Consider the following 25,509-nt stretch of genomic DNA (forward strand, 5'->3'; position numbering starts at 1 on the left):
GCCTCCCTAGGCGGCTGCCCCCATGACTCGACCCTGGATAAGCAGCTAAAAATGGATGGATGGATTTGTGAAAGGGGTGGGGGTGATTTCGCCCAGGTCACCAAACGGGCTAGGACCACCCCTGAGCAGGGCTGCAGCCTGGTGCGCAGTGCTCTGGGGCAGATAACCTGAAAACCCTGGCGTGCATGGAGGTTCAGGGGGAGCAATGCGTTTTTCGTTCAGTGCAACTTTTAGAAAATTGCATTCTGTTTATTTTAATAGCACCAAGTCACAAGACTCGACTCGCGTCGAGACAGTCAAAGTAAAACCCACACTGTTGCAGGATAAGCATTTTCCAGAGGATGTGTTAGGACTGTGCGCCGTTAGACTCAAACTATAATAAAAAAAATCAAATACTGGTGATAAATGAAAGTTTTTGCTCCATGGATCGGATCGAGAAGTTTCTACATGAACGGTTATTTCCACGCTGACCGCTGGAGGCTCCCAGCCTTCTATGCGTCACTTGGTGTGGAGCCGTCGACCATGGAGGAGCTGCAGCCTCAGCAGCGCGAAGCGGAGCCTCAACTTCCTAACGGAGACCTGGACGAAGACAGGGAGGACAGAGATATCCTGGAATCGGTAAAGAAAAGGAGAAGAAAGAAGAGAAGGAGTAAGACCGCTGCATCAGGTGAGGAGCCTCGCTCTGCGTCCAGCAAGTCCCGAGAAAATGCTGCAAAATCCGCTCCAGCGCGACACGAGCCGAGCTACTTTCCAGTCCGGTGCAACTTTCTATATAAACTGCACTTTGTGGCAAATTTAAACTAGAACCGCTGATGAGTTGCTGTTGACTTCATAAAGTGTAAATTAAACAGCATGACTGAACTTGTGCAGCGGATTAATCACGTGATAAAAAGGAACATGTCGGTAACTTTGCTTGATGCAGAAATCACAAAACACTGAATTGTAGCTCACGCAGCGCGGGCTGAGTGCATCACGCTGCAAGGGATGTGTCCTTGAAGAAGTGAGCTCTAAGGGGAAGAAAGTGTCCAGGCCAAGTTCAGGTTCAGGGGTTGGTGCATTTACCTCCTTCAAACTGTCTCCTGTAATATGTGTGTGTGTGTGTGTGTGTGTGTTTGTCTGTGCACGTCCACCTGCACATGCATGCACATCAGCAGTGTGTGACTTTGCAGCAGGGACGAACGAAGCTGAGGGGGATGAAATAGAAACCACAAGTGTTGGTGATGTGACAAAACAGCTGGAGGAGCAAACCCTGGAGGAGAGAGAGAGGGTGCAGGACGCGGAAGAAGGTATCTTCTTATCACGCCTTCCTCTTCATCTGCAGCAGTGATGCTGGCCCGGAATATTCAGTCAGTCACGTCTGCAGTGTGATGTTTGATTTTTGAGTGGAGCCCTGGGAAATGGTCCCAGATCTCCATCAATATTTTTCATTTCACTAACTGCTTTGAAACTGACGATTGCTCACAACAGAAGGAGACGAGGGCGAACGCCCAGCTGGTAGAAAGAAGAAGAAGAAGAAGAAAACATGTAAGCTACAAGCAAAAAAACATGTTTTAAACCCTCTTATTTCATATGATTTGCTTCTGAAACAGTTCTGCACTCGTTTCATTTCAAGCAGAACCAGGATGACACTTTGCTTTTGCCTTTTCTCTATCTGGGCCACAGCGAAGGGGCAGACTGACCCTCCCTCGGTGTCTATTTGTGAGCTCTATCCCAGCGGAGACTTTCCAAAGGGCGAGGAGTGTGAATATCCCCCATCAAAAGATGGGTGCGTGACCTCGAACCTTCACCAGAACTTCACCAGAACTTCTTCTCCTGTGCTGAATTTGTATTTAAGTCCCTTTATTTTACACATTAGAGTCAGTTTGGTGGTGAGGGTTTCTGTAAAGACTTACGTTGATTCAGTCAGGTTAGAATGAAGGGAGTGTGTCAAACCTTCATCCTTAAAGCCGCAATAGCAAATTAAGAAAACCTAATTAGCTTCAAACATTTTTAATGCCTTTTAACAACGTTCTAAGAGTAAAAACATAAACGTTTTGTGGAGATAAAAAACAGTTAAGGAAGTGGTTCTCCTATCTGTCTAAAAGCCTCCGCCAAAAACACGAAAATCAACCATTGGACCATGCGGGTGTCGGCCTCGCCGAACCGACGTACACTCTGGGTCCTCCACTCATCACACACTCGCGTATTTAGCAACAGAACGCCACTGATGTGAGAGGTTCTCCGCTCAAGAATATCGGAGGAGGAGGAACCGCCGGCTGCTACAACGTTAACTTCAGGACAAACTTCCCAAAAAGTAAAACACCGTTTGAAGTCACGGACGACAAAAGACATTTGGACATAGAAAACGGCGACTGGTGTTTAGCGCTATCTCGTTTCCTCTGGTAATGTGGGCAACGGAAGCGTCTCAGGGAAGACACCCGAGGGGAGGTGTGAGAGTCCCGTGATCGTGTTGGCGTTCAAAGCCTAGCTTGTTCTGCAGACTCGCCATAACAGCTTTAAAGCTAACATGACAGGAATAGATGTTGAGTTTTCAAAGCCTGAGACCACACACATTGTTATAAAATAAAAACAGTTAAATCACAAATATAAGTTTTGGTCCTACAGCGTGTGGTGGGCAGCAACTCGGGCAAAACCTCCCACTCAGATGGGAAAATCTCACAAGATCAAAGCGACTTTGGAGTAAAAAAACATGGAGGACGAGTGTGCTGCATGCGTCCTTCATCTTGCTTTCTGATTGGATAAATGTTACATTACACAGGCAGCACACTTGTTGGTGTCAGGATATCAGACCAAGACAATCCAGCGTGTTTGAAAGGCCAAATCTATGATAGGAGCGGTCTTAACTCACCACAAAAGGTAGGATTATCTTATGAGAGGTTTTAGAGCTACTGAGGGGCGGGGCTTAAGGTTTTAAAAAAGTGGCATGATTATTCTCCTGTGTGAACCAGGCTTTAGTCATTAAAAATGCTAAAGAGATAGTAGAGTGAGTCCTTTTCCTCTGAGGTGTGGCGGTAATGTCCCCAGGCGCAGCGCAGCATGGAGGACTACCAGCCCGGAGAAACGAGCGCTGGACATGGCCAACGAGGAGATGTGGAGTGACTTCAGGCAGGCGGCCGAGGCCCACAGGCAGGTCCGCTCCTACGTCATGAGCTGGATCAAACCCGGGATGACCATGATTGACATCTGGTGAGGAACACCCAGACTCAGGGTAGATTCACCCTGGCTGCATCTGTTATCTTCAATCTAAGCATCCTGGAGACCAAAATAATGAAATGTGGCCCATAAGTCGGTGTTCTCCTCCCGTTTGTGTTTCTGTCAGTGAGAAGCTGGAGGACTGCTCCAGGACGCTGATCAAAGAAGACGGGCTGAATGCGGGGCTGGCCTTCCCCACAGGCTGCTCTATCAACCACTGTGCTGCACACTACACCCCAAACGCAGGAGACCCGACCGTGCTGCGCTACGACGATGTCTGCAAAATAGACTTTGGAACGCACATCAATGGTGAGAACTTGTGCTTTTAGAATAAATCGATCTGCCACAGTGTTTAAAGGGACTTTACGGACTTTTGAATTTTTATGCTCGTGATTGCCCCCTCAGGCCAAAAGTGTAACGGCAGCTTCAATAGTAGGCTCGTGCATGCTGTGCGTGCACACTCCTTAACGAAAATAACAGCTGAGACAGTCCTGTGTGTGTGTGTGTGTGTGTGTGTGTGTGTGTGTGTGTGTGGCATGGAGGACAGAGGGCAGGAGAACGTGCAGCTAATTAATTAAATAATGTGGTTCTGTACCTTTCTCTTCAGCACAGCCGACAAAGGTTCATGATGGGTCAGTCCTCCTGCATGCTCAGATCATTCCCTTCCCTTGCTTGAAAAATTGTTCCAAAATGAAAGTTGAACCCACATCTTTTTTATCCGTGAATTCAATGCCGTTCGGCGAGTCTCAAATAAAAATTTGGGCATCTTACTGTAAAAAAATATACCATTAATGTAAAAAAAAAACTCTGAATAAACTATGTTCACACCCAGAATTGAATCCAGCTCTCCTGCATAGGAGTCAGACATCTTACAAGGTGAGCTACACTCTAGTAACATTCTCAGTATCTGTAACTTTTATATCCTTGATGACAGCTGAAACAACGTCAAACCAAAGAACGGTTCGGAGTGAAAATGGCTATTTTGTTGCTAATTTGCAGGAAATATCTAGAAGAAAGTTCTACAGAAAGTAGCTAAGGGTCCTCAGAAATGTAGCTAGGTTTGTCACTGGCCATTAGGAACAGCGACAAAGTGGCACTGCCTCTCTCTCTGCTGCTAAAGCTACGGATAGCAAATGCTACGGGCTATGCCTGAGCGTGAACGCGCATGAAGCAGCCTGCTCGACCCGAGCATCTCTCTTTTTCTGTGATTTTACAGAAAAACAGGCAATCACAGTAAAAATGCCAGGGCTCATTCTACAGGACCAGGGCATTGCAGGAGAATGTACGAAGAAGACATTTATTATTTCTATACATGTTTTGGCTGTCAAACTTCCATAATGCCCCTTTAAACGTCAGATTTGATTAGTTTGTTCTGAATATTTGTGGAAAACAGCAGCAAGTGTCGATACATTTTCAAACGACTCGTTCATTCAGGTCGAATCATCGACTGTGCATTCACCATCACTTTCAACCCCAAGTACGACAGACTGCTGGAGGCCGTGAGAGATGCGACCAACACGGGCATCAGGGTAACGCTGCTTTCCTTCATCTCACATTAGATTTTTCCCTCCAGTTAGAAACGTTTCATGATGAAGAGAAACTAACGTGACACCACCAGGGTTACAGTGTTCTTGAAAATGTGACGCAATGTTTCTTCAAACGGCTGATTCAGTGTAAACGTCAGTGACGAAACATGAGCAAATGTAACACAGAAATGCACTGTAAGCAGGTGACGGCGTTTGCTGGGGGAGGGGGGGGCAGACAGAGCAACATTTAAGCCTGAAATAAAGAAAAAAATGGGCAAGCTGATAAAAACGATTGTATTTTTTAACTCTAAATAGATATTTTTATTTATAAAGTGCTATTTCTGGTTGTCTTTCATTGTGCTGCGACACTAAAATCCCAATTCCTGGAGATGTAAAGGAGAAATGTCCAGGACGAACTCTTTGCATAAGTCAAAAAGCAAAAGAAGAAGGGATACGTTCAAAGCCACTTAGTGTTTCAGGAAAACAGAAGCTCAAAGAGTGTGTTCCTGTCCTAGTCTGCTGGGATTGACGTGAGGCTGTGTGACGTTGGCGAAATCATTCAGGAGGTGATGGAGTCCTACGAAGTAGAGTTAGATGGGAAAACATATCAAGGTAAAAAAAAGTAAAAAATACATGAAAAGTCCCTTTTTGTCTTATTTTCAAGCTCAGCCGCTACGTCTTCTGTTGTTTTTGTTGTTGCAGTGAAGCCGGTCAGGAATCTGAACGGCCACTCTATCGGACAGTACCGGATCCACTCAGGGAAGACCGTCCCCATCGTGAAAGGTGGTGAAGCCACCAGGATGGAGGTTGGAGCGCCAATGATTTTTTTCAAAAGTTACTTTTGAGATGCATATTTTTATTATATTCCATTTGACCACATTTAGCCTAAAACAATTATTTAGAATCAAGTGTTATTATAAAAAGCCACCTCTGAATGTTGACATTTATAACAAAGTGGCAAAAACTTTAGTTATGATCAAAGTTCAGACTGCCATCAAACAGCCATCTACCACTATACAATCATGGCAAGAGACCCACGTAGTCACACCTTTTGATGCCTTTACAACCACAAAGCTAAATGCTTTAGTGAGATTTTCTGTGCAAGAACAACAAAAAGTAGCACACTTATCCAACTTTGATGTAACATCTTTAAAAAAAGTCCGAATGAGGCTCAGTAGTGTGTTGCCTCCTCCCCCTGACGCCTCATGGGGCGCTGGAGAGCGTTACAGCGTCGGCGCCATATTGGATGGGTCTTTTCACTAGCGATGGGTACCGAATTCGGTACTTTTTAAGGTACTGACCGAATTCCATAGTACCGACTGAGCACTGATTCACGTCGTTTCAAACAATGCCTCGTTTCGGTACCCGTCCATCATAACGAGAACTTGCCTAGACAGCTGCACATGCGCAAGAGCGTTATGTCGTCGGTCGCTGCGAGCCAGTTGTAAACAGAGCAGCATGGTAGAAAGAACGCACGCTAAAGCTTGGGTCCACTTCACTAAATGTGATGGGTAACTGGGTGATGATGAAACCAGCGACAACGATCTAAGTGAGACATCCTCATCTTAATCTCCTCCGGTAGGTAAATAAAATGTTTAAGATAACGTTAGCTTGATATGTTAGCTTCCGTTTCGCTAATGGTGCGTTCGCTTTCTCCTCGGAACTCCGATTTTCCGACTAGAAGAACATGAACGCGCTCTAAAGTTTGGCTTCACTTTACTAAATGCGACGGGTGATTGGGTGAAGATGAAACCAGTGACAACGATCTAAGTGTGAGGCATCATCGTTTAAATCTGCTCCAGCAGCTAAATAAACTGTTTAAGATAACGTTAGCTTGATATGTTAGCTTCCATTGCCACCATTTATATCAGCTAGTTGTGCGTTCGCTTTCTCCTCGGAAATTCTAGCTTCCCAGTAGGAAAAATCAAATGAAAAAGGACGGCAAAAGGAATGAAGATACACAGTAAATTTAGTTCACAGTAAAGATGTTTGCTCCAGTTTAATTATCAGCTTATAAAACTACAAGGACGATGTTAAAATACAAACAGTTGTATGTTATTTATCGTGATATTTATCAAATATGGTTATATATTGAGAAAAATATATATTTAATTATAAAAGAGAATTAAAATATTAAACACTCAAAAATATCTAAAATTGGTACCGTTAAGTACCGGTATCGATTCCTAGGTACCGGGAATTAGTACGGAATCAATTCAAATGTCAAAGGTGCCCATCCCTACTTCTCACTCTCCAAAGTCAATGCAGAGTGGGCAACTAAAGCCGTTTTTGTGCAGCCTACAGTTGCAACAACCAGTGTACTCTTGAAAACAGATCATGCGGGATTACTGTTGACTTTTCTAGCCTACCTGATTTTATGTTCTAATGTATTTTTATTTATTTTGTTTAATTATATTTATATATTCATTTTCATACCATGTGTTTTCTTTTGTGAAAAAGTATAATGAAATGTGTAGAAATATGAAATGCAGTGGGGGCGGGGCTAGTGTGGTGCCTTACAGAGGAAGACGTGAACACACCCCATCTACATGCGCTCATCTAAAAATGCAACCAGAAGTTACGTTATGCAAGAAGGAAAAACTACCTATGTTACTTTGTTAAAATGCAACATTAGGAGTCAGACCCTCTGAATAACTTTAGCTGAAAGGATTTTAAAACCGTCAACTCCTATGAAAATATAGATAGCCCCATAATAACAAATAGGTTTAAACAGCCTTTGAGGTTTCCTTGAATATTACACTCAGCAGGTCTGAGACAAACATCTTTAAACCTGCAAAAGTTTGTCTTGCAAAAAAAAGAAAAATAAGTTATTTTCATTTACAGCAACGACTAAATTTTTCATCTTCTCCTGAGAGCGCCGCACCACAGATTTGCATCGCAGGTAGACAGGACAGACGATGTTTTTCAAAATAAAGTAAATTTTAAGGTTCTGTGATATTTAAATTCATTTCAAACTCTGATTATGGTTCGTATACGTGTGCAAATATACCGTAGGCTATATATAGCTCATACATTGTTTTAACATATGCTAAAATAATAATAATAAAAACAATTAGTCCAAAGGCGTAGCAGCTTTTATTTTGCTGTGGCGGTGCGCCACGGTCTGTTAGATGGAGAGGAAACCCTGGTAATAATTGATGATAATTAAAGATTGCACACATAAAAGATGCTCCGGTTTTTGCACTTGGATGATAAATGAGGTTGGCTACAGTAGCAGCAGAAACGGAGCATGATGAAGTGTGAGTGAAGAAATGCATTTTGCAGCTGGCCAGGTGTGGCAGCCCTCCCACGGTGCTAGGAGTTGTGTGTGTGTGTGTGTGTGTGTGTGTGTGTGTGTGTGTGCGTGTGTGTGTGTGTGTGTGTGTGTGTGTGTGTGTGTGTGTCTACTGCCCCACCTTTGTTGAGTCTTCTTCACCAGAGATGAGATGTGCTGTTTAAAAAGACTTTATGGTCTTTCAACTATCATAGTTCCATTTCTAGCTTCTTAGTCCAAAAAGAGCTAAAAATCTCATCCAAACTATTTTTGTAAAACCCGAGTCTCTTTGCTCAGCTCTAATTCCAAAACTAATATACTTAAACGCTTCAAACCTAAATTAGATTATTCTGCATTAACATTCATCCATTCATCCATTTTGGCCGTTTATCCGGGGTTGGGTCGCGGGGTAGCAGCCTAAGCAGAGAAGCCCAGACTTCCCTGTCCCCAGCTACTTGGGCCAGTCCTCCTCCGGGGAATCCCAAGGCGTCCCCTGTCCAGCCGTGAGACATAGTCCCTCCAGCGTGTCCTGGATCATCCTGTAGGCCTTCTCCCGGTTGGATGTGTCCGGAAAACCTCACCAGGAAAGCATCCAGAAGGCATCCTAACTAGATGCCCGGGCCACCTCAACTGGCTCCTCGATGTGGAGGAGCAGCGGGTCTACTCTGAGCCCCTCCCGGATGACTAATCTTCTCACCAAATCACGGTGGCTGGGCTGCGGAGAAAACTCATTTTGGCCGCTTGTATCCGTGATCTCATTCCTTCGGTCACTACCCAAAGCTCATGACCATAGGTGAGGGTAGGAACGTAGATCGACCGGTAAATCGAGAGCTTCGACTTCTGGCTCAGCTCTCTCTTCACCACGACAGACCGGTACAACGCCCGCATCACTGCAGACGCAGCACCAATCCGCCTATCGATCTCACGCTCCATCCTTCCCTCATTCCACAACAAGACCCTGAGATACTTAAACTCCTCCACTTGGGGCAGGACCTCATCCCTGACCATTAATATCAGTGTCCTGAAGATGCAGATACGTGAAACCTTTCCTGACTTTGTGAGTTATTGAAAAGCATGTGCTGTAGTTGTTTGGCATCTCCATAACCTTAGAACTCGTCCAGCTTAAATGTTTAAACTCATCATTCTATTAGGGCAAATTCATGTGTGACCATAAGTCTAGATTCATTCCAGATATAGAACAAATAATTTATTTAGCAAACAATGGTGGAAAATAATTATTTGGTCTCCTACAAACAAGCAACATTTGTGGCTCTCACCGACCCGTAACTTCTTCTGTAACTCCACCACCCATTACCCGTATTAACGGCACCTGTTGGAACTTGTTATCTGTGTTAAGTCGGGCGTATGCTGCGACTTTTTCACCTTTTTGAGCCGATTTTTCACATGTGAGAGAATCCACAAAATCGGGGCAAGTTTTGCGCTGAGCGTCGTGTAGTGTAGGGGGTTACGGGAGGCGATTAACGCCACGTGACCGGCTACCGATCAGCAATCGTGAGCTCGCACGGACTTCTGGCGTGTTTGAAGCTTGGCTCGGCCCTCGTGAGGGTTGAAGCGGTGCTGCGAGCGGCTGCAACCCAAAAGTACCAGAACCGCTCACGGCGCAATCATGTGTCAACACCGCTCGCCAACTATTTCCCTAATAACACACGTCGTTCATTTTTATTTCTACATGTTTTCTTTTACACAAACAATGACAAGGATTGTCAAGAAAGCATGTTTGTCGTGTTCATGTGAAATTAAACTGACCACAAAACACTGATTTACTTTCTTTCTTTCGTTTTCCTCCTCCAACCCCCATAAATCCCCGTGTGTCCTCCGACAGCACTCCCGAAGGTCAACAGACATCAGTAACAACACAAAAAAAGTTCGACATGTTGTAGAAAAACTGCTATTTTTAGGTCTGACGTGTTGCTGCCATACGCACAGAGTGAGCACATGACTTGTGAGATTTGCTCTGCGAGGAAGTCGTACAGTTTGAGCTGAAGCTGAGCGTTACGAGTGAAAAAGGTTGCACAGTGTTCGCCCGGCTTAAAACACACAACCTGGAACAGTCACACTCCAAACTCCACAATAGAGCTCCGGACGTCATGTGACTCTAGGAGAGTAGACGCCATGTTGGCAGGCAAAATGAACGGAATCGGCTTGGATTTTACTTTGTCTGAGTTTTCTTCACACTTTAAAACCGAAGAAATCATTTTATATAGTCAGAAATTAAATAGACTAAACATCTCCGACCCTTACCGTGCCCCTGGGATACTTTTTAAAAACGCCAGAAGCTGTCGGAGCGGACTTCTTACCGGACCTGGCCAGGGAACGCCTTGGGATTCCCCCGGAGGAGCTGGCCCAGGTGGCTGAGGAGAGTGAAGTCTGGGCCTCTCGACTTAGGCTACTGCCCCCACGACCTGACTCCGGATAAGCAGATGAAAATGGATGGACAAATAACAGATTTACATGTAAGTAGTTTAAATAGAGTGCTGTGCTGTTTGAATGTATAAACTGAACACCAAGAGAAATCACTAGTCTGATTGTTTTCCGTGAATAAAATAAATATGTCAGGCAGGAGCGTCTCAGGATCTGTCTGAGATCTGTCTCGGTGAGACAGATAATAGCAATCCAAAGTGCTTTTTATGTGTGATCTGACAATTGATCAACCATTGCTTAAAAATTAAATACAGCTTAGCCGGTTAATTGCTGTGATCATAAAACACGGAAACGGCAGCATGCAGAACTCACGAGGCAACGTTTTACGTGATGTTTACTTGTTGCTGTGAGTAATAAGACAGAAAAAGCCACGCCAAAATAAGTTTAGGAAGCCCACTAAGAATCGTAATAAAAGCATTTAAAATAAACACCATACACAGTTGAGGAAACGTTGGTTTAAGTACTTGATATGAAGTGGTCGCTGCATAAGTGAAAACCTTTACTCTCGGGGTCCCACAGCTTCATTTTAGCCCGGTCGCTAGCGCGTTTTATTACAATGATCCAACGCTTGCGGCGCTCCGGATCTTCGGGAATCCTGTAGAAGGCTCATTCCTTATGTCGTCCGCGTCTGTTCTGCATCCTGGGGCACAACAGGAATCTACCATATTTCCTGTCTGATTGAGTTTTCTGACAATAACAAATAGTCCAGCTGCAGGCTTCTGCCTGCCAATATGGCGCCGTTTCGATTTGAACTGTTGATGCCGGGAGAAGTGACGTCAACTCCCGGAGCTCTATGGTCAAGACCAAACAGCTGTCACATGAATGAATGACTTGTACTTGTAAAGGGCCTTTCAGAGGACTCCAAAGTGCTTTACACTGTAGTGTATTATTCAACCATTCACACACACATTCACACACTACGATGTAGCTACAGCTGTCCTGGGGCACAACGACAGAGGCGAGGCTGCCGAGCACAGTCCCTCTGACCACCACCAGCAGGTGAGGCAGGTTAAGTGTCTTGCCCAAGGACACAACAGCAGAGTCCTTTGTCTGGAGCTGGGATCAAACCTGCAATTACTATTTTATGTAGAGGAACCTTACATATAAAAGCACGTGTAGGCACACAGGTGCTCTCACAGTGATGGACTTGGGCATCTTTGACACATAACCTGAGGCTGTGGTTGGCACTAAACACACTGAATCATTACCGTGAGATTTTCAGCCAAAAATGTTACTGTTAGCTATCCTGATGCAGTTGGCACGTTGATAATGTGGTTCTGTTGTATTTTTGTGAGTTCCCCTTCTTTTCTCTCTCTCCTTTTCTGCCGTTCTAGAAGCAGATGCTTGTACATCCTTTATTGTTTATTTTTGTGACCCCCCCCCCCCCCCCCCCCCACACACACACACACATCACACACACACCTCTTCCTCTCCTTTTTCCCCTTTCTTTCATCTCCGCCTCCGTGTCCGTTAGGATTTAAAGAAAATGAAAATATTTCTAATAAGGTTTTGGTTAGGGATGCACCGATACGATACTGGTATCTGTAAAAGTTAACCGATACCAATGCAGTTACTTGAAATAGGCTTCACGGTAACTTGTCATTTCTGTTCACATAATATTTTATTTTTGTGATGATTTCCATTCATGTATTTTACTTTTTATCTACCTCACAGTCTTTTCCTGTTGAAAGCAGAGAAGAAAATAAAATCTGTATTCTAAATCATTGCATTTTTTTGTGTGCTAGAAGTATCGGTATTGGTAATCGGTATCGGCGAATACCCAGAACCAAGTATCGGTATCGTATCGGTTTGGAAAAAAGTGGTATCGTTGCATCCCTAGTTTTGGTATCAGGTGTGATAATATGGCTGAAGCTATAACGCTCCACCTGTGAGAGCTGGGCTGAACGATTTAAGGAAAAGATTGAATTGTGATTTTTCTTGGAGAAATTGCAATTTCGGACGGATTCATGATTTTCCTCAAATCAGAGTTCAACACATTATTCATAACACAGTCATATAAATCACACCATTAAAAGCTATTAATTTTCTCCCACTGTTATCCTCTTTAATGTTGTGTTTAATGTTCTTGAAGCAGCTTGTGGTTTTCATCTAAAGAGGAGGATTTGAAAAAAGAATCATCTGGTTACCGGAACGACGGACTCCCTCCTGAGCTGCTGCTGCCTCAGGTGCTAAAGACATTAAGGCGCTAATAACCTAGTCCAGGTTTGAAAAGTCTCAGTATTGTTACAGCTGAGTAAAGGGGGCGACGGTGGCACAGGAGTTAAGTGCTCGCCCCGTAATCAGAAGGTTGGAGGTTCGAGCCTCGCTCAGTCTGTCGCTGTCGTTGTGTCCTTGGGCAAGACACTTAACCCACCTTGCCTGCTGGTGGTGGTCGGAGGGACCGGTGGCGCCAGTGTTCAGCAGCCTCGCCTCTGTCAGTGCGCCCCAGGGCAGCTGTGACTACATTGTAGCTCATCCCCACCAGTGTGTGAATGTGTGTGTGAATGGGTGAATGACTGGTTGTGTTGTAAAGCGCCTTGAGGGGCTCCAGGACTCTAGAAGGCGCTATATCAAATACAGGCCATTTACCATTTTACCATTTAAAGATGCTCAGGGAGTGGACATTTATGTTGGAGTGTCCCTTTCTGACTCTGAAACCAAAAAAGAGAACCAACTTCAGCTTCAGGACGTGCTTTTCCTCGGTAATGTCCGACATATTTTCACAAACAGCGTTTTTAAAAGAAGAGAAGTTGTACTTTCACGTCCACTTAATGTTAAATATGAGAAACCGGTTCTGCAGCTGGAGTTTCAGCCTCACTCACCCAGCAGCGACAGAGGGTCACATTTAATATCAGCTGTAGTAACAGTGAGGACTCCCCCCCTCCCAGAGCTCTCTGCTGCTGCTGTAACTCACGGAAAACCCACGGATGTCTAAAATAGTTGTAGGAGTAGCATACGTATTTATTTGGGTGCTTCTACTTATGACCAATAAGCTGTGATATTCTATATAAATATAGGATATCAACCTTATTAGTCTTTGAATGTTTAATCAGAAGATTCTAGGATTCTTTGCATTTTCAGTGATCAAACACTTTGTATCAATTCAGACAGTCAGGTTTATAAAAGGTAAAAAATTAATTTCTAAACAAATTAAAAACAAGACAAGTTAACTAAGGCTGCTGTGATGGACGAATCTAAGTGGATGGAGTGTGATGTATGGTGATTTAATGGTGTGTGTTTATCAGAACCTTGTATCTAGAAGAAAATGAGTTCTGGGTGTGAAAAGGAATTTGGTTTGCATTTAACTATGAAGTTGGTTCTTATCAAAACGGCATCAGATGCAGTTCATGCTGTGTTCTACCTCACCCTTTTGGAGACCAGCTTCGCGGATCCGGAGGTCAGGAAGGTCGGATGACCTCTAGGCATAGGCGTCATTTTTACCGGGGACGCCGGGGACATGTCCCCGGCAAAATTTGTGATTGGCAGCTGTGTCCCCCCAAAAACTTTCAAAAACACCTGCTGATGAGGATTTTTGTTTTATCAGCTCAGATCTTATACCAGGGGTCGGCAACCTGTTCCCATCAAAGAGATATTAATACCCGTTCCCCAAGGTAGTTTTGGACGGACCTTAATAAGCAGTGACTTAAGTGAGGCAGGCAGGTCGCGCTAGAAAATTTAGTTTAAAAAGATGTCATAAATGTGTTCCCCTGTCATTTTTATTTATAAAATATGAAGTAAAAACTCACAATTTAATTTTCTTTCATTTGTCATTAATATGTAGTCTACACCCGTGCGTTAAGTGGACCATCTTCCAGTAAAAGCAAAGCATCCAGCCCATCTCTCCACATGCGTAAAATGTGCGTCAGCCGCTAGTTAGGCGCGCCGCGTGCACCATCAGCTACGTCAGCCCAGACAAGAGCAGAGCAACTAGAGACAGAATAGAGGATAATTGTGTCTGCATGTGGATGGAGATTACATTTTACAGCAGCCTGATCATCATTTAAATAAACCATCACCTGCCTTCTAGTCCATGCTATCACCATTATTTTAATTGGTGTGTGTGTGTGTGTGTGTGTGTGTGTGTGTGTGTGTGTGTGTGTGTGTTTTCCACATCAAACACTGGTCTAATCAACCAGACCAGCGTGTCCAGTAACATATTAATGTTACAATTAAACAGTTTCACTTCATGTAGGCTAGGAACATTTCACCTGCCGTGGCCCGACCGCTTCTGCTCCACATAAACTTTGTGCGTGATCAAATGTCTCTACGCGTCATGCGTCTCCATATTAGAGACGGGAACAAGCGCTGTTCAGCCAAAGTTTCATAATTTCATAAAAAGAACATTTTTCCAAGTGACACATCCCTCAGAGAGACCGGGTTTCCAGACCGCTTCAGTGGGAGGAAATCTTATCGCATGCGCCGTGGTTCTGCGCTGCGCTGCGAACCCCAGATCTTCAGCTCACTGTCCACCGTGGGCGCTCCGAGCCGCGCTGAACACAGTGTCCAGTATAAAGCTCTGATGTTCTGATGGGAATATTTTACCTCCGCGATGTGCGTTAACGATTAAAATGTCAGCTCATCCATGCGCATCAGTGTGCGTCGGGGTAATTCTTTCAAACCAAGCAACATCCTTGAGTTCATCTGTCAAAATAAACAGTCAAATGGAAATATATGTAACCTGCCGTTTAACTGTTTTGCCTTCTTGTGAAGATTGTTGCAAAGAGAAACAATAAAACTTGATTAACCCCAGAGCCGCCCAGAGCGCATGCGGGAGGATTCCTCCCACTGAAGCGAGTGTTTTCCAAACCCTGTCTCTCAGAGAGACTTGTCACTTAGAAAATGTTCCCTGATGATGAAACTTTGGCTGAATAGCGCTTGTTCCTGTCTCCAATGTGGCGACACATCCAGGAGCCGTCTGAGGAGAATCCCAGAATCTCACATCCTCTTCAGCTCAGGAAGCACCTATGATTACGCACAAGCGTGACCCGTCTACCCGGTCTCACAGTAAGACCGGATTGGAACTGTTCAGGTTTACGCAGACAATCTTTACATTTCGAATTGGCATACAGGTGTAAAATTAATGCAGTAAAATATAAAGCATTTTATTTAAATATCCATTCATTATTTTACAAGCACAGAGAGCCGCATCAGATGGATGGAAGAGCCGCATGCGGCTCCAGAGCCGCGGGTTGCCGACCCCTGTGCTAGCCTACTTTATTGTCCCCAGCAATTTTTAAACCCCACTCAAGTGTATGGTTATTGTCCCCAGCGATTCTGAAAACAAACTGACGCCCTTGCCTCTAGGCACCGAGGTTCCGTAGATTAACCGCAGCACCGACGCTCCAGTCCAGAGATGTCGCCAGACACATCAGGTTGGAACTAGTTTGTGTCTAGAAGGACTCTTAAGGAGTCGGAACTGTGTCAGCTTTGTTCTGCAGGAACCGTTTGCTGTGTCAGCTTCCGCGTGCAACAGGTTTTTGACAGCTTGTCAAAAACTGCTCTGGGTTTAAGAGGTTTTTGCTCCAGATGGCCGGTCCGTAGCTTTCTCTAGAACTGACTCACGGCGAAGTGAGCTCTGTTTTAATGATCGCCATATTATGATTACCTGGCCAATCGGGACGTGCCATGTTAACTCATTCACTGCCATTGACGACTAAAGTCGTCATTTGCATTTTTTTACTGTTTGAGCACCAGAACGAGCCCCGCGCTGAGAGAACAAACATCTCAGCCCTGAAGCCGATCTTCATCCGCATACGTCACACGTCACATGATCAGGAAGCAGACCATCCATGTATTAGGAGATCGTTTTGGGCCGTTCCTGTAAAAAAAAGTGAGGAGCGAACAGGAAAAGTGTCTGCCGATCACAATTCAACAACGGATTATGAAAGAACGGATAACGCTCGAAACACGCAGATTCTTCCTGATGTAAGAGGTGAGTCTCCTCTTTGTTTTGGTTGTTTTGGCATCGACATCATGCTGGCGCGCAACGTTCTGTGACTCTTAAAAAACAGTAAAAACGGTGAAAAACGCTGGCAGCGAAGGCCGTTAGCGATCAGGAAACGGCTGGCAGTGAATGAGTTAAGAGGTGTTAACAAACAACCCTCAGAACGTCACACTTCTTTCAGATAGAAGGTTCTCTGGTTTGTGGGTAAGAACATATCTATGTGCATGACGTTAACTGTAATTTATATCTTATGAACCTTGTGTATGGGTGTAGATAATGATTCACTTGTTAAATCTAACTTTACTGATCATAACATCAAAATGTTTCGTTGTAATATTAAAATTCATTTCAACTTCATTGAATTAGGCACAGGTTAATCAAACGTTAATATTATTATTCATATAACATTTGTTCATTCAACCATATGTTTATTTAATGATTATTTAACTTATGAGTTGTAAAAGTTCTTTTGTCCTGTGAAGCAAGCGGATAGATAAGGCCGCAGGTCGGCAGAGAGGAACCTTGAGGGAGGAACATGATGCTGACAATCAGAGTGGAAACACGCAGTGGTGAATCTTTCCTGCAGCTTGGAAGATTAGGAAACGCAGATGCATGTCTGTAGATGACCGGTCACTGAAAAGGTCAAACTGTAGATGAAAACTGACCATTCCTGGACTCTACATGGTTGAGAACAGATCCTGGGTCAGTCAGGAGAGCTACAGCTTTGACATGAACTCATTGTTTGAAATAGCAATTTCAGTCTAAAAATGATAGATCGTTCAGCCCTAGAGTAAAACTGTAAGACTCGTCTTCGGCACTCAGGCATCCATTCTGATTGGTTTACAGCTGGACCGGACACGGCAACGAAATAAATCCTAATTAGTCATATTTACTACAGCGAAGTAAGGAAAGTATTCTTCCTGTAGGTAATGACATCACTAAAGTTCGTACACACGCTTACACATACCTACCATGTAAAACCGTCTAAACCATATAAAAGCATGAAGGAACATCACGGCACTGATGCCTTCTTCTACATCAGGTCAAAATAAGGAAAGGAGCTGAGTCTGGAGGTACCAGACGGTGATTGGCTCTGGGTGTGTGTGACACTGCTGCTGGAAGTGAGGCAGCAGGCACAAAAAACAACTAGCACTCCACCTCTTAGCCAATCAATTCAATTCAATTCACATTGATGTATATAGCGCCAAATCACGACAAGTCGTCTCAAGGCACTTCACATAATAAACATTCCAATTCACTGTTCATTAAGCCAATCAGTAGAATGTTTCCTATATAAGGAACCCAGCAAATTGCATCAAGTCACTGACTAGTGTCAGTGACTTTACAGCAATCCTTATACCAAGCAAGCATGTAGCGACAGTGGAGAGGAAAACTCCATTTTAACAGGAAGAAACCTCCAGAGAATCCTGGCTCAGTATAAGCAGCCATCCTCCACGACTCACTGGGGATGGAGAAGACAGAGCACACACACACACACACCCACACACACGCATGCACACACACACACACACACCAAGCAATGTGTCTATGCTTACATTAGTAAATATTCTATTTGGTGAGAGATAAACTTTATTGTATTTATCCTAGTGAATCTATAATTAAACGGGTAAACTAGTAGTAGCACATCCAACGTCAAGGAAACAAAAAGTTATTATCAGGAGAGGGAGAATGTTTTAGTGGTTAGCAGCAGTGTGCTAGCCGATGGCCCCCTCCATGAGGCCACCACAGCTCAGCAGAACATTGTTGTAGCTTCTTCTGGGGAGAAAAACACTTAGAGAGAAAATAAAGTTAACAGCTGAAATAGCAGGAAATAATACAGTTAAAGAGCAGATTGTAGAAGAAAGTAATCGAGTGTGGAAAGTGGTCAGTGTGTCCTCCAGCAGTCTAACCCCGGCTTTCCACAGGAGCCGTCAGCAGCACGTTACTGCAGCAGCACGTCATAGCTGCTGATAGGAACCGCTGTGGTCAACAGAACCTTTTCCACTGGAGCCGTCAGCAGCGCGAGTCGGCCGCGTCTCAGGAGCAGAATGTCGAGCCCATTACGCGCCGGTTCTATTTTCTACGCGCGATGCCTCTGAAACGGGTCAAGTTCGACATTTTTGGGGAAGGAAAGACAGAAAATCGGACGCGGAAATGGAGAGAAGCTCCCGAGATTTTCAGAATAAAGAACGTACTGCCTTCCGGTTGCTTTACTTTAAAAAAAAAGGTTACTAACTGTGCGTCCCCGTGAGAAGTTATCACCTAGCTAGCGGTCTCCTTTGTTTTTCAGGTCCGTATTGGCGATTATAAAACGGACAGAACATAAAACACAAATCATGTTGTAGTTTTCTCCTGCTTGTTGTTGTGTTTACTGACGAAGTCACTCGTGTGACTTCGTGCTCTGTCGGTGACAGCAGCTCCCCTGCTGCTTCGCGTCTCGTGGGAAGGGCCAAGCAGCAGCTTACGCGAGCAAGACGTGCTGCTGCAGTAACGTGCTGCTGACGGCTCCTGTGGAAACCCGGGGTAAGCCTATAGCAGCATAACTACAGAGAGAACTCTGGATAACCTAGCCTTTTTAGATCAGTGACTCCGCCCCCAGGAGGTCAGTCAACAACACTGGCTGACATCACATGTTTGGCCTGGCTCAGTTCGCATGGAACCAGCAGGTACTGAAATGTCAGCAGCAACCTGGAACCTGCTGCTGACGTAGTGTTCATCCAGCTGGACCAGGTGGAGCTGGGCCGGTGCTAATGGATGATTACAAACCTTTGTGTCACGACTTTAGAGCTTCTGAGATGTTAGATAGGAGATCTCTTCACACTCCTTTGTTTCCTCAGGCTGCAGTCTGAATTAGCATATTAACTACATAGTTTTAATAAAACCACATTTATTTTCAGTTTAAAATGTACATCTTTAGATTTGACTTAGAAAATGTTTTTTTTAATCTAAATTAAATCAGTTTTATTATAATTCCATAAGTAAAACCTGTTTTTTGTTTGGGGGACCTAAATGTGACTACGTCTAACTGTCACAACCCCTAAATACAATATTGCAGCTAAGGCTGTGTAAGAGCATTATCTCTAATATGCTTCATAGTTTTTGTGAATAAACCGACACAGAAAGCAGCGCTGCAGTCTCGTTTTATTGCAGAAACGATGCCCGTATGTTTCACCTTGCACATAAATAACTGCTCTAAGTGCTAAAAGAGTAAAGTTGAGCTGCTGGGGTGAGACATTTTTACTTCACTGCTGCTTAAACTCACTCATCTGCTCTTTAATTAACACTTTTAAAACTAACGGCCACATGTGGCGGCTCGTTATTATCCGGAGCTTCTTATGTGCAGCAAATGGCTCCATTTGGCCAAAGGTGAACGGTTTAATTGGCGAGTAGCTGCATCAAGCTTTTTACTTGATGGGGTGATGCAGCTGCAGCCGTGTGTGGTATTTTTAGCCGTAGAGTGTTGGTGCGACAGAAGCATTTGTGATGGGTGAGTGCGCGGCTGGAGCCGCAGCTGGGCGTGCCACGGGGCCGCTGGCACTCTGACTGATTATCTGTGCCGTGACAGAGGGCGTTTCAGTGTTATCGGCTAATACCCCAGAGGCTCTGCTAGAGACGCAAACTGTCATTGAAGCCCGTCCAATCCAGTCACACGCTGCTCAGGAACGCACACTCATGCATGTGTCAGTGGCTGTCAACTTGCATTTTCTTTATGAAATTGACACCTTTCTGCTTCCTCCCGAGGCTCTTCGCTTTAGCTACACTCTCTCTCTCTCCTTTACCCTTGGAAACTCCTCTTGTGATGTCAGCAGCTTCGTAAATGTCTGTACCTGACAGGAAGGTGATGTGTTTGCCATTGAGACCTTTGGCAGCACCGGAAGAGGAGCCGTCCACGATGGCATGGACTGTTCTCATTACATGAAGAATTTCCGTGTTGGACACGTGCCAATTAGGTTTGCATCTATTTACTCTACTCCTAGCACCTGATTCAGAGAACACGGGCCAACTGCATGCTTTCTCTTTCCCCCCCGCTGTGCTAGACTCCCACGGGCTAAACATCTGCTGAATGTAATCAACGAGAACTTTGGTACTTTGGCGTTCTGCCGCCGCTGGCTGGACCGTCTGGGTGAGAGCAAGTACCTGATGGCGCTGAAGAACCTGTGTGACCTCGGCATCATAGACCCTTACCCTCCTCTCTGCGACATCAAGGGCAGCTACACCGCCCAGTACGAGCACACCGTCCTCCTCAGGCCCACCTGCAAGGAGGTGGTGAGCCGAGGAGAGGACTATTAAGCATGCAAAGAAATTTCAGGCTGAACACTGGAAATGGCTGCAGATCTCTGACTGACAGCAATTATGCAATCTGGATTATTATTCCACTACTGGAACCTTTAATGATTAAGGCTTGTGTAAGAAACTGCATCCTGGAGGATTAATCCAGCAGACAAAAGGTGCAGATTTAGTTTTGAGAAATGTTGAAAATCATGACATCACCATCAGCTGTGTGGCTGGCGGCTACACTCCCACCTAAACGGCGTTTGGCTTCATGCAAACACACCATCTTACACCTTTTATGTTTGTACATGTAACCTCTGCACTAATGCCTTGTTTAGCTGCAGCCACGCAGCTGACGGTGATGTCATGACCCAGGTGAGTGTTTCCAGCAAAGGTTGTGTTACTCTGGTTGTGGGTTGAATCCCGAATGCCCACAGCCATTGTCATGTGCAACACTTCTGCTGATCAGCACCCTCAGCCAGCGGAGCGGGATGTTCGACCACTAATTAAAATGTTGGCATAATCCTCAGAATGAATTAAGTGGGGTTAAGAATTTAGTAACTATCCCAGACGTTTTCATAATCTGGCAGTATTCTGTTAGCTTTAGCTTAGCATAAACAATGTAAGTGAATGGTAACAGTTAGCATTTCATGTCAAAAAGTCATGAAAAAGACTCGGCACTGATCCTAATTTTTCTTGGCGATCTCAGTAATCATATTCACTGCAAATGAAAATAAAAAATGACGTAAAGGAGCCGGTTTAGAAGACTTCATGACGAAGCACCGCTGCAAGCCGTCGCTGCAAGGCACAGGGACACGAGGCAGCCGCTCCAAAGGGCACCTGCATCATCTGTTATGTACTCAGCCTTTTTAGTGCAACTCGTGCTGTTCTGACCAGGTATAAGCCTACTGCCACACATTTGTGCTTATTAAAGCAGGTGTTGAAATTCTAGCCGCTACCATTCAATTACATTATTTATGCTAAGCTAAAGCTAACAGAACACTTCCAGATCAGGAGAATAACTGGGCTGGTTGCAAAAGGCTTTCCCCCACTTATCTAACTGGGAAAAAAGAGACTAAATTTCACTTAGGGGTTGAATACTTAGAGGGGACAAATAGTCTAAACCAACATTTTCTTGTTGTTTGTGTATAAAGACAGCTTGGGTGGTCAAAAGTAGCGCACCAGAACATCAAAGCTGTGTGTGACCTACTTTTTATGTAAATTAGAACATTTAAAAATGCCAGAGAAAAACTTTTTTTCTGAGAAACCTCCAAACCATCATAATGTGGAGCCCTTCCTCCTCTGATCTGCAGTCAGTGTTGCCAACTGTTTTAGACTGAAAGTAGCTGAAGTTCCCCCCAAAAGTCACTAGATGTCGCCAGATGATGTCACGCGCTAATTTACATATTGATGACGTCATCACGCCACATTAGCGTTCGTTTTCTCCATAGCATATATATATAATAGGACTAAAAGGGAGGAAAATAAAAACTATGTTATATGTTAGTTATTAATTAGTATGATTAAAATGGCCCAAATTGCTTTGATATGTACAATAAATTCCAAAAGTATCAATAAAGTGGCATTAAGACAGATATGGTGTGGTGATCCAAACAGTTCTGTTGTAGGATATAACTCAGACCTGCTCTCCTCATTCTCACAGACATTTTCCTAAAAAGCTGTTTTTACACCTCATAGTTTCTCAACTTCTCTGTTGTGTATTCTCTCCATCGTGATAATAATGGCGCACCGAGCAAAAGGGAGCGGGTGTCTCAAAGTATAACCATCCCTGTGTCACTGAAGGAAATTCAGATGAGCCACAGAGCTGCGTGTGTAAACGGGACGGTAGTTGAAACTCCCGATGACTGTATTTGCCAAATGCAGGAAAAACCAAAGTCTCTGACGGCTGCAGAACCAGAGATGGCAGGTTGACGCCCGCGCCGTCTCTAGTAGAAGCGTGAGCCTGCAGCAATATGAAAGCAGCAGACGTAAATCGGCGGTCTCCAGCTCTGCAGCTGTACTCTGTCTTCAGCGAATCAGACCGGCCGAAAACGGTTTATGATTGGTCAGTCCTCGTGCACATGCGCAGATTATCGTTCTCTTTCCTTACTCCCGGAAGAACGGTTCAGAGTGCAAACGGTTTCTTTGTTGCTAATCTGTGGGGAATATCTACAAGAAAGTTCTACAGAAAGTAGCAACGGGTCCTGAGAAATGTCGCTAAGTTTGTCGCTAGGCGCTTTTTGGGAAAAAAGTCGTTGAGGGGGGTCAAAAAGTCGTTAGGAACAGTGACAAAGTCGCTGAGTTGGCAACACTGTCTGCAGTCTCCAGCGTCTGAGGCCCTCGGGTTTAAACCAGCCAATCATCAAGCGGCTCATTAGCATATTCATGTCCTGGCCAAGTGGGAGGGGTAAACGGCTCTTAAGGGCAGCAGTAGCTCAACAGGCTGAGCGGGTTATCCAGTAATCGGAGGGTTGGAGGTTCGATCCCGGCCCTGGACAGAGAATTCTACTGTTGTGTCCTTGGCAGCCTCACCTCTGTCAGTGCGGCTACATTGTAGCTTATCACCATCCGTGTGAATGTGTGTGTGAATGTGTGTGTGTGAATGAATGAATGATACACTGTAGTGTAAAACGCTTTGGAGTTCTTTCTCTGAGAGGCGCTATACAAGCGCGGGTCATGTACACAGCGAGGCTGATTGCTGTGTACATGCATTATTTGTCCACTTTAAGTATTTAGTAGCCGTGGCACTGTAGCCCATGTAGGGGAAAGATTGGTCGGCTTGGTGGGCCAATCGCAGTGCTCCTATTGGTTTGGTAGGCCAACCACAGCCAGACTTGATTCAGTGGTTGAAACACCTGTGCAGCAGCTCGTCAGGCTCTGCAGAAGCCTGTTAATTAGCTGCTGATTGAAATCAGGTGTGATGAAACAGAGTTCAAACTAAAACATGCAGGACACCGGCCCTCCAGGACCAGGATTGGACACCCCTGGTGTAAGCGGACACGATGAATGAGAAAGAAAAGACAAATACGTTTATGCACCATTCAAGCCCTCTTCATGGTGCTACAGTGAAAAGCCTCCGCTGGCCGAGGATGCTAATCAGCAGAAGGGCGTGTCCTTGATAATTGATGTGGGAATTCAGTATTCTATCCACAACACGAGCAAAACAAACCTAAGGATATTCGCTGTAGTCAAACAAACAGCAATCTCTACTTTTGGAGAAGGCGTGTCTCCCTTTATGCAAATCACCTGGGTGAACAATAATGACATCATCACTCTCTGTGCAGATGAACAGCTATAAAGTTAATCACGCAAAAACTGATGCAAAAAAAGGTTCAAGTGAGGCCCTCACGTACGCCTACTCTGCTTTATTGCCTTGTTAGGACCTCAATAGAAAAAGAAAACTGCTATGAAATATTTATGTTTCTATCTTTTGTTGCTGGGATTTAGTTTTAGGCTATTTTCTAAGAAATAAACGGATGCAAATATGAAACTGAATTAAGTGTCTACCTTTGGCTGAAACCCTGACCTGAATGTTTAACAAGTCAAAAAATGATTTAGAGAAAACTCTGGAAAAAATAATAAACACATTATTGCAACTAATTATCAAAGGAAAATATGAAAATTGTTGATCTGAAAGTGACAAAGGTTTGTGAAAAGTCGGCGGTTTAATGATTAAGTTAAGGTGGGAAAAAGTAGACGTCATTTTCAGTCATCTATCCAAGAAAGGTAAATTTAGAAGAATTATGACTCCATCCTCTGAGTTTATGACCAACATTAGTTTACAGACGAAATAACGAGTGTGGCATTCACCTAATTTAAAATAATCTCTTGTTTGGTTTAGTTTAGTTAAATTCTATATTGTCCCACGGGGAGTAGTTAAGGCTACGTTCACACTGCAGCCAAAAGGGCATCAAATCAGATTTATTCCCACATGTGACCCGTATCAGATTGTTTTGTGACAGTCTGAACAGAACAGATCAGATTTTTTCAAATCCGGCCCAGGTCACTTTCAATTCAAATTCAGTAATACTTTATTAATACCAGAGGGAAATTGATTGATTTCATATGTGGTACTGATTCTGATACGTATCTGATGCTTTTGGAAGTGTCTGAATGGTCATGTCGCACTGCTGTAAATCCGCCTCCTACGTAAGCGAGTCACTGAGACGAGCTTCGTGTTCCTGAGGAGAAACGCTGACAGAGGGGTTCGGCGATCTGTCTGGACATCCGGTCAAGTTTTGGAATTAAAAACAGGCGATGCGGTTCTTAAAGTACTTAAAGTACTGCTTTTGATGAGTAATCCTGCCAGTGCAGAAGAGAGACGGGATTCCAGCGCAGATGTGAGTGAGCATGAGCTTGAACGTCATGGGAGTGTGCATTTTGCTGACTGCAGTTCCTCTAATGGCCTTATGGTGTGTGTGTGTGTGTGTGTGTGTGTGTGTGTGTTTGTGTGTGTGTGTGCACTAGCGTGTTGTGAACTGGTTTTGTGGTTTTGCACTGATGTAGCCATCTTTGTGCTGACAAAAATGTAACTAAGTAACTTTTACTTTGAGTACACTTTATTTACAACACTTTTTACTTTTACTTGAGTAAAAACTTAGGCAATTACTTTTACTTGTACTTGAGTAAAAAATGATCAAAGTATTGGTACTCGTACTTAAGTAGGACATTTTAGTACTCTTTCCACCTCTGCGTAACACACGGGGTCATTGACTTTCATTCTTTTATTGCTGCACAAGAAGCACCGTAGATTACATGTAGATGGATGTGACACACGCTTCCTTTAATTTTGTTGTTTGTATTCAAGTTTTTTAAATAATTGTGTTCAGCTTTTTCAGTTATTCATGGAGATTCAGTGA

At 44.2% G+C, this 25,509-nt stretch overlaps 1 protein-coding gene across 2 annotated transcripts; it reads left to right on the forward strand.

Annotated features, from left to right (window-relative positions):
• The first annotated feature begins 11 nt into the window (after positions 1–11).
• On the forward strand, positions 12–24,145 carry LOC107376870 (methionine aminopeptidase 2). 2 transcript variants are annotated; one of them, XM_070548276.1, is made up of 11 exons: positions 12–667; positions 1,152–1,286; positions 1,468–1,524; positions 1,663–1,765; positions 3,025–3,186; positions 3,320–3,501; positions 4,627–4,721; positions 5,234–5,330; positions 5,421–5,524; positions 20,213–20,328; positions 20,416–24,145. In XM_070548276.1, the coding sequence occupies exons 1-11, from the start codon at positions 406–408 to the stop codon at positions 20,666–20,668; spliced, it is 1,566 nt and encodes a 521-aa protein (XP_070404377.1). In that variant the 5' UTR covers positions 12–405; the 3' UTR covers positions 20,669–24,145. The 2 variants fall into 2 exon arrangements, with proteins under 2 accessions (XP_070404377.1, XP_054604685.2); XM_054748710.2 differs by having other exon boundaries at positions 13–667; positions 1,155–1,286.
• The last annotated feature ends 1,364 nt before the right edge of the window (positions 24,146–25,509 follow it).

Source organism: Nothobranchius furzeri, chromosome 2 (genome assembly GCF_043380555.1).
Source record: "Nothobranchius furzeri strain GRZ-AD chromosome 2, NfurGRZ-RIMD1, whole genome shotgun sequence".
Taxonomy (NCBI): domain Eukaryota; kingdom Metazoa; phylum Chordata; class Actinopteri; order Cyprinodontiformes; family Nothobranchiidae; genus Nothobranchius; species Nothobranchius furzeri.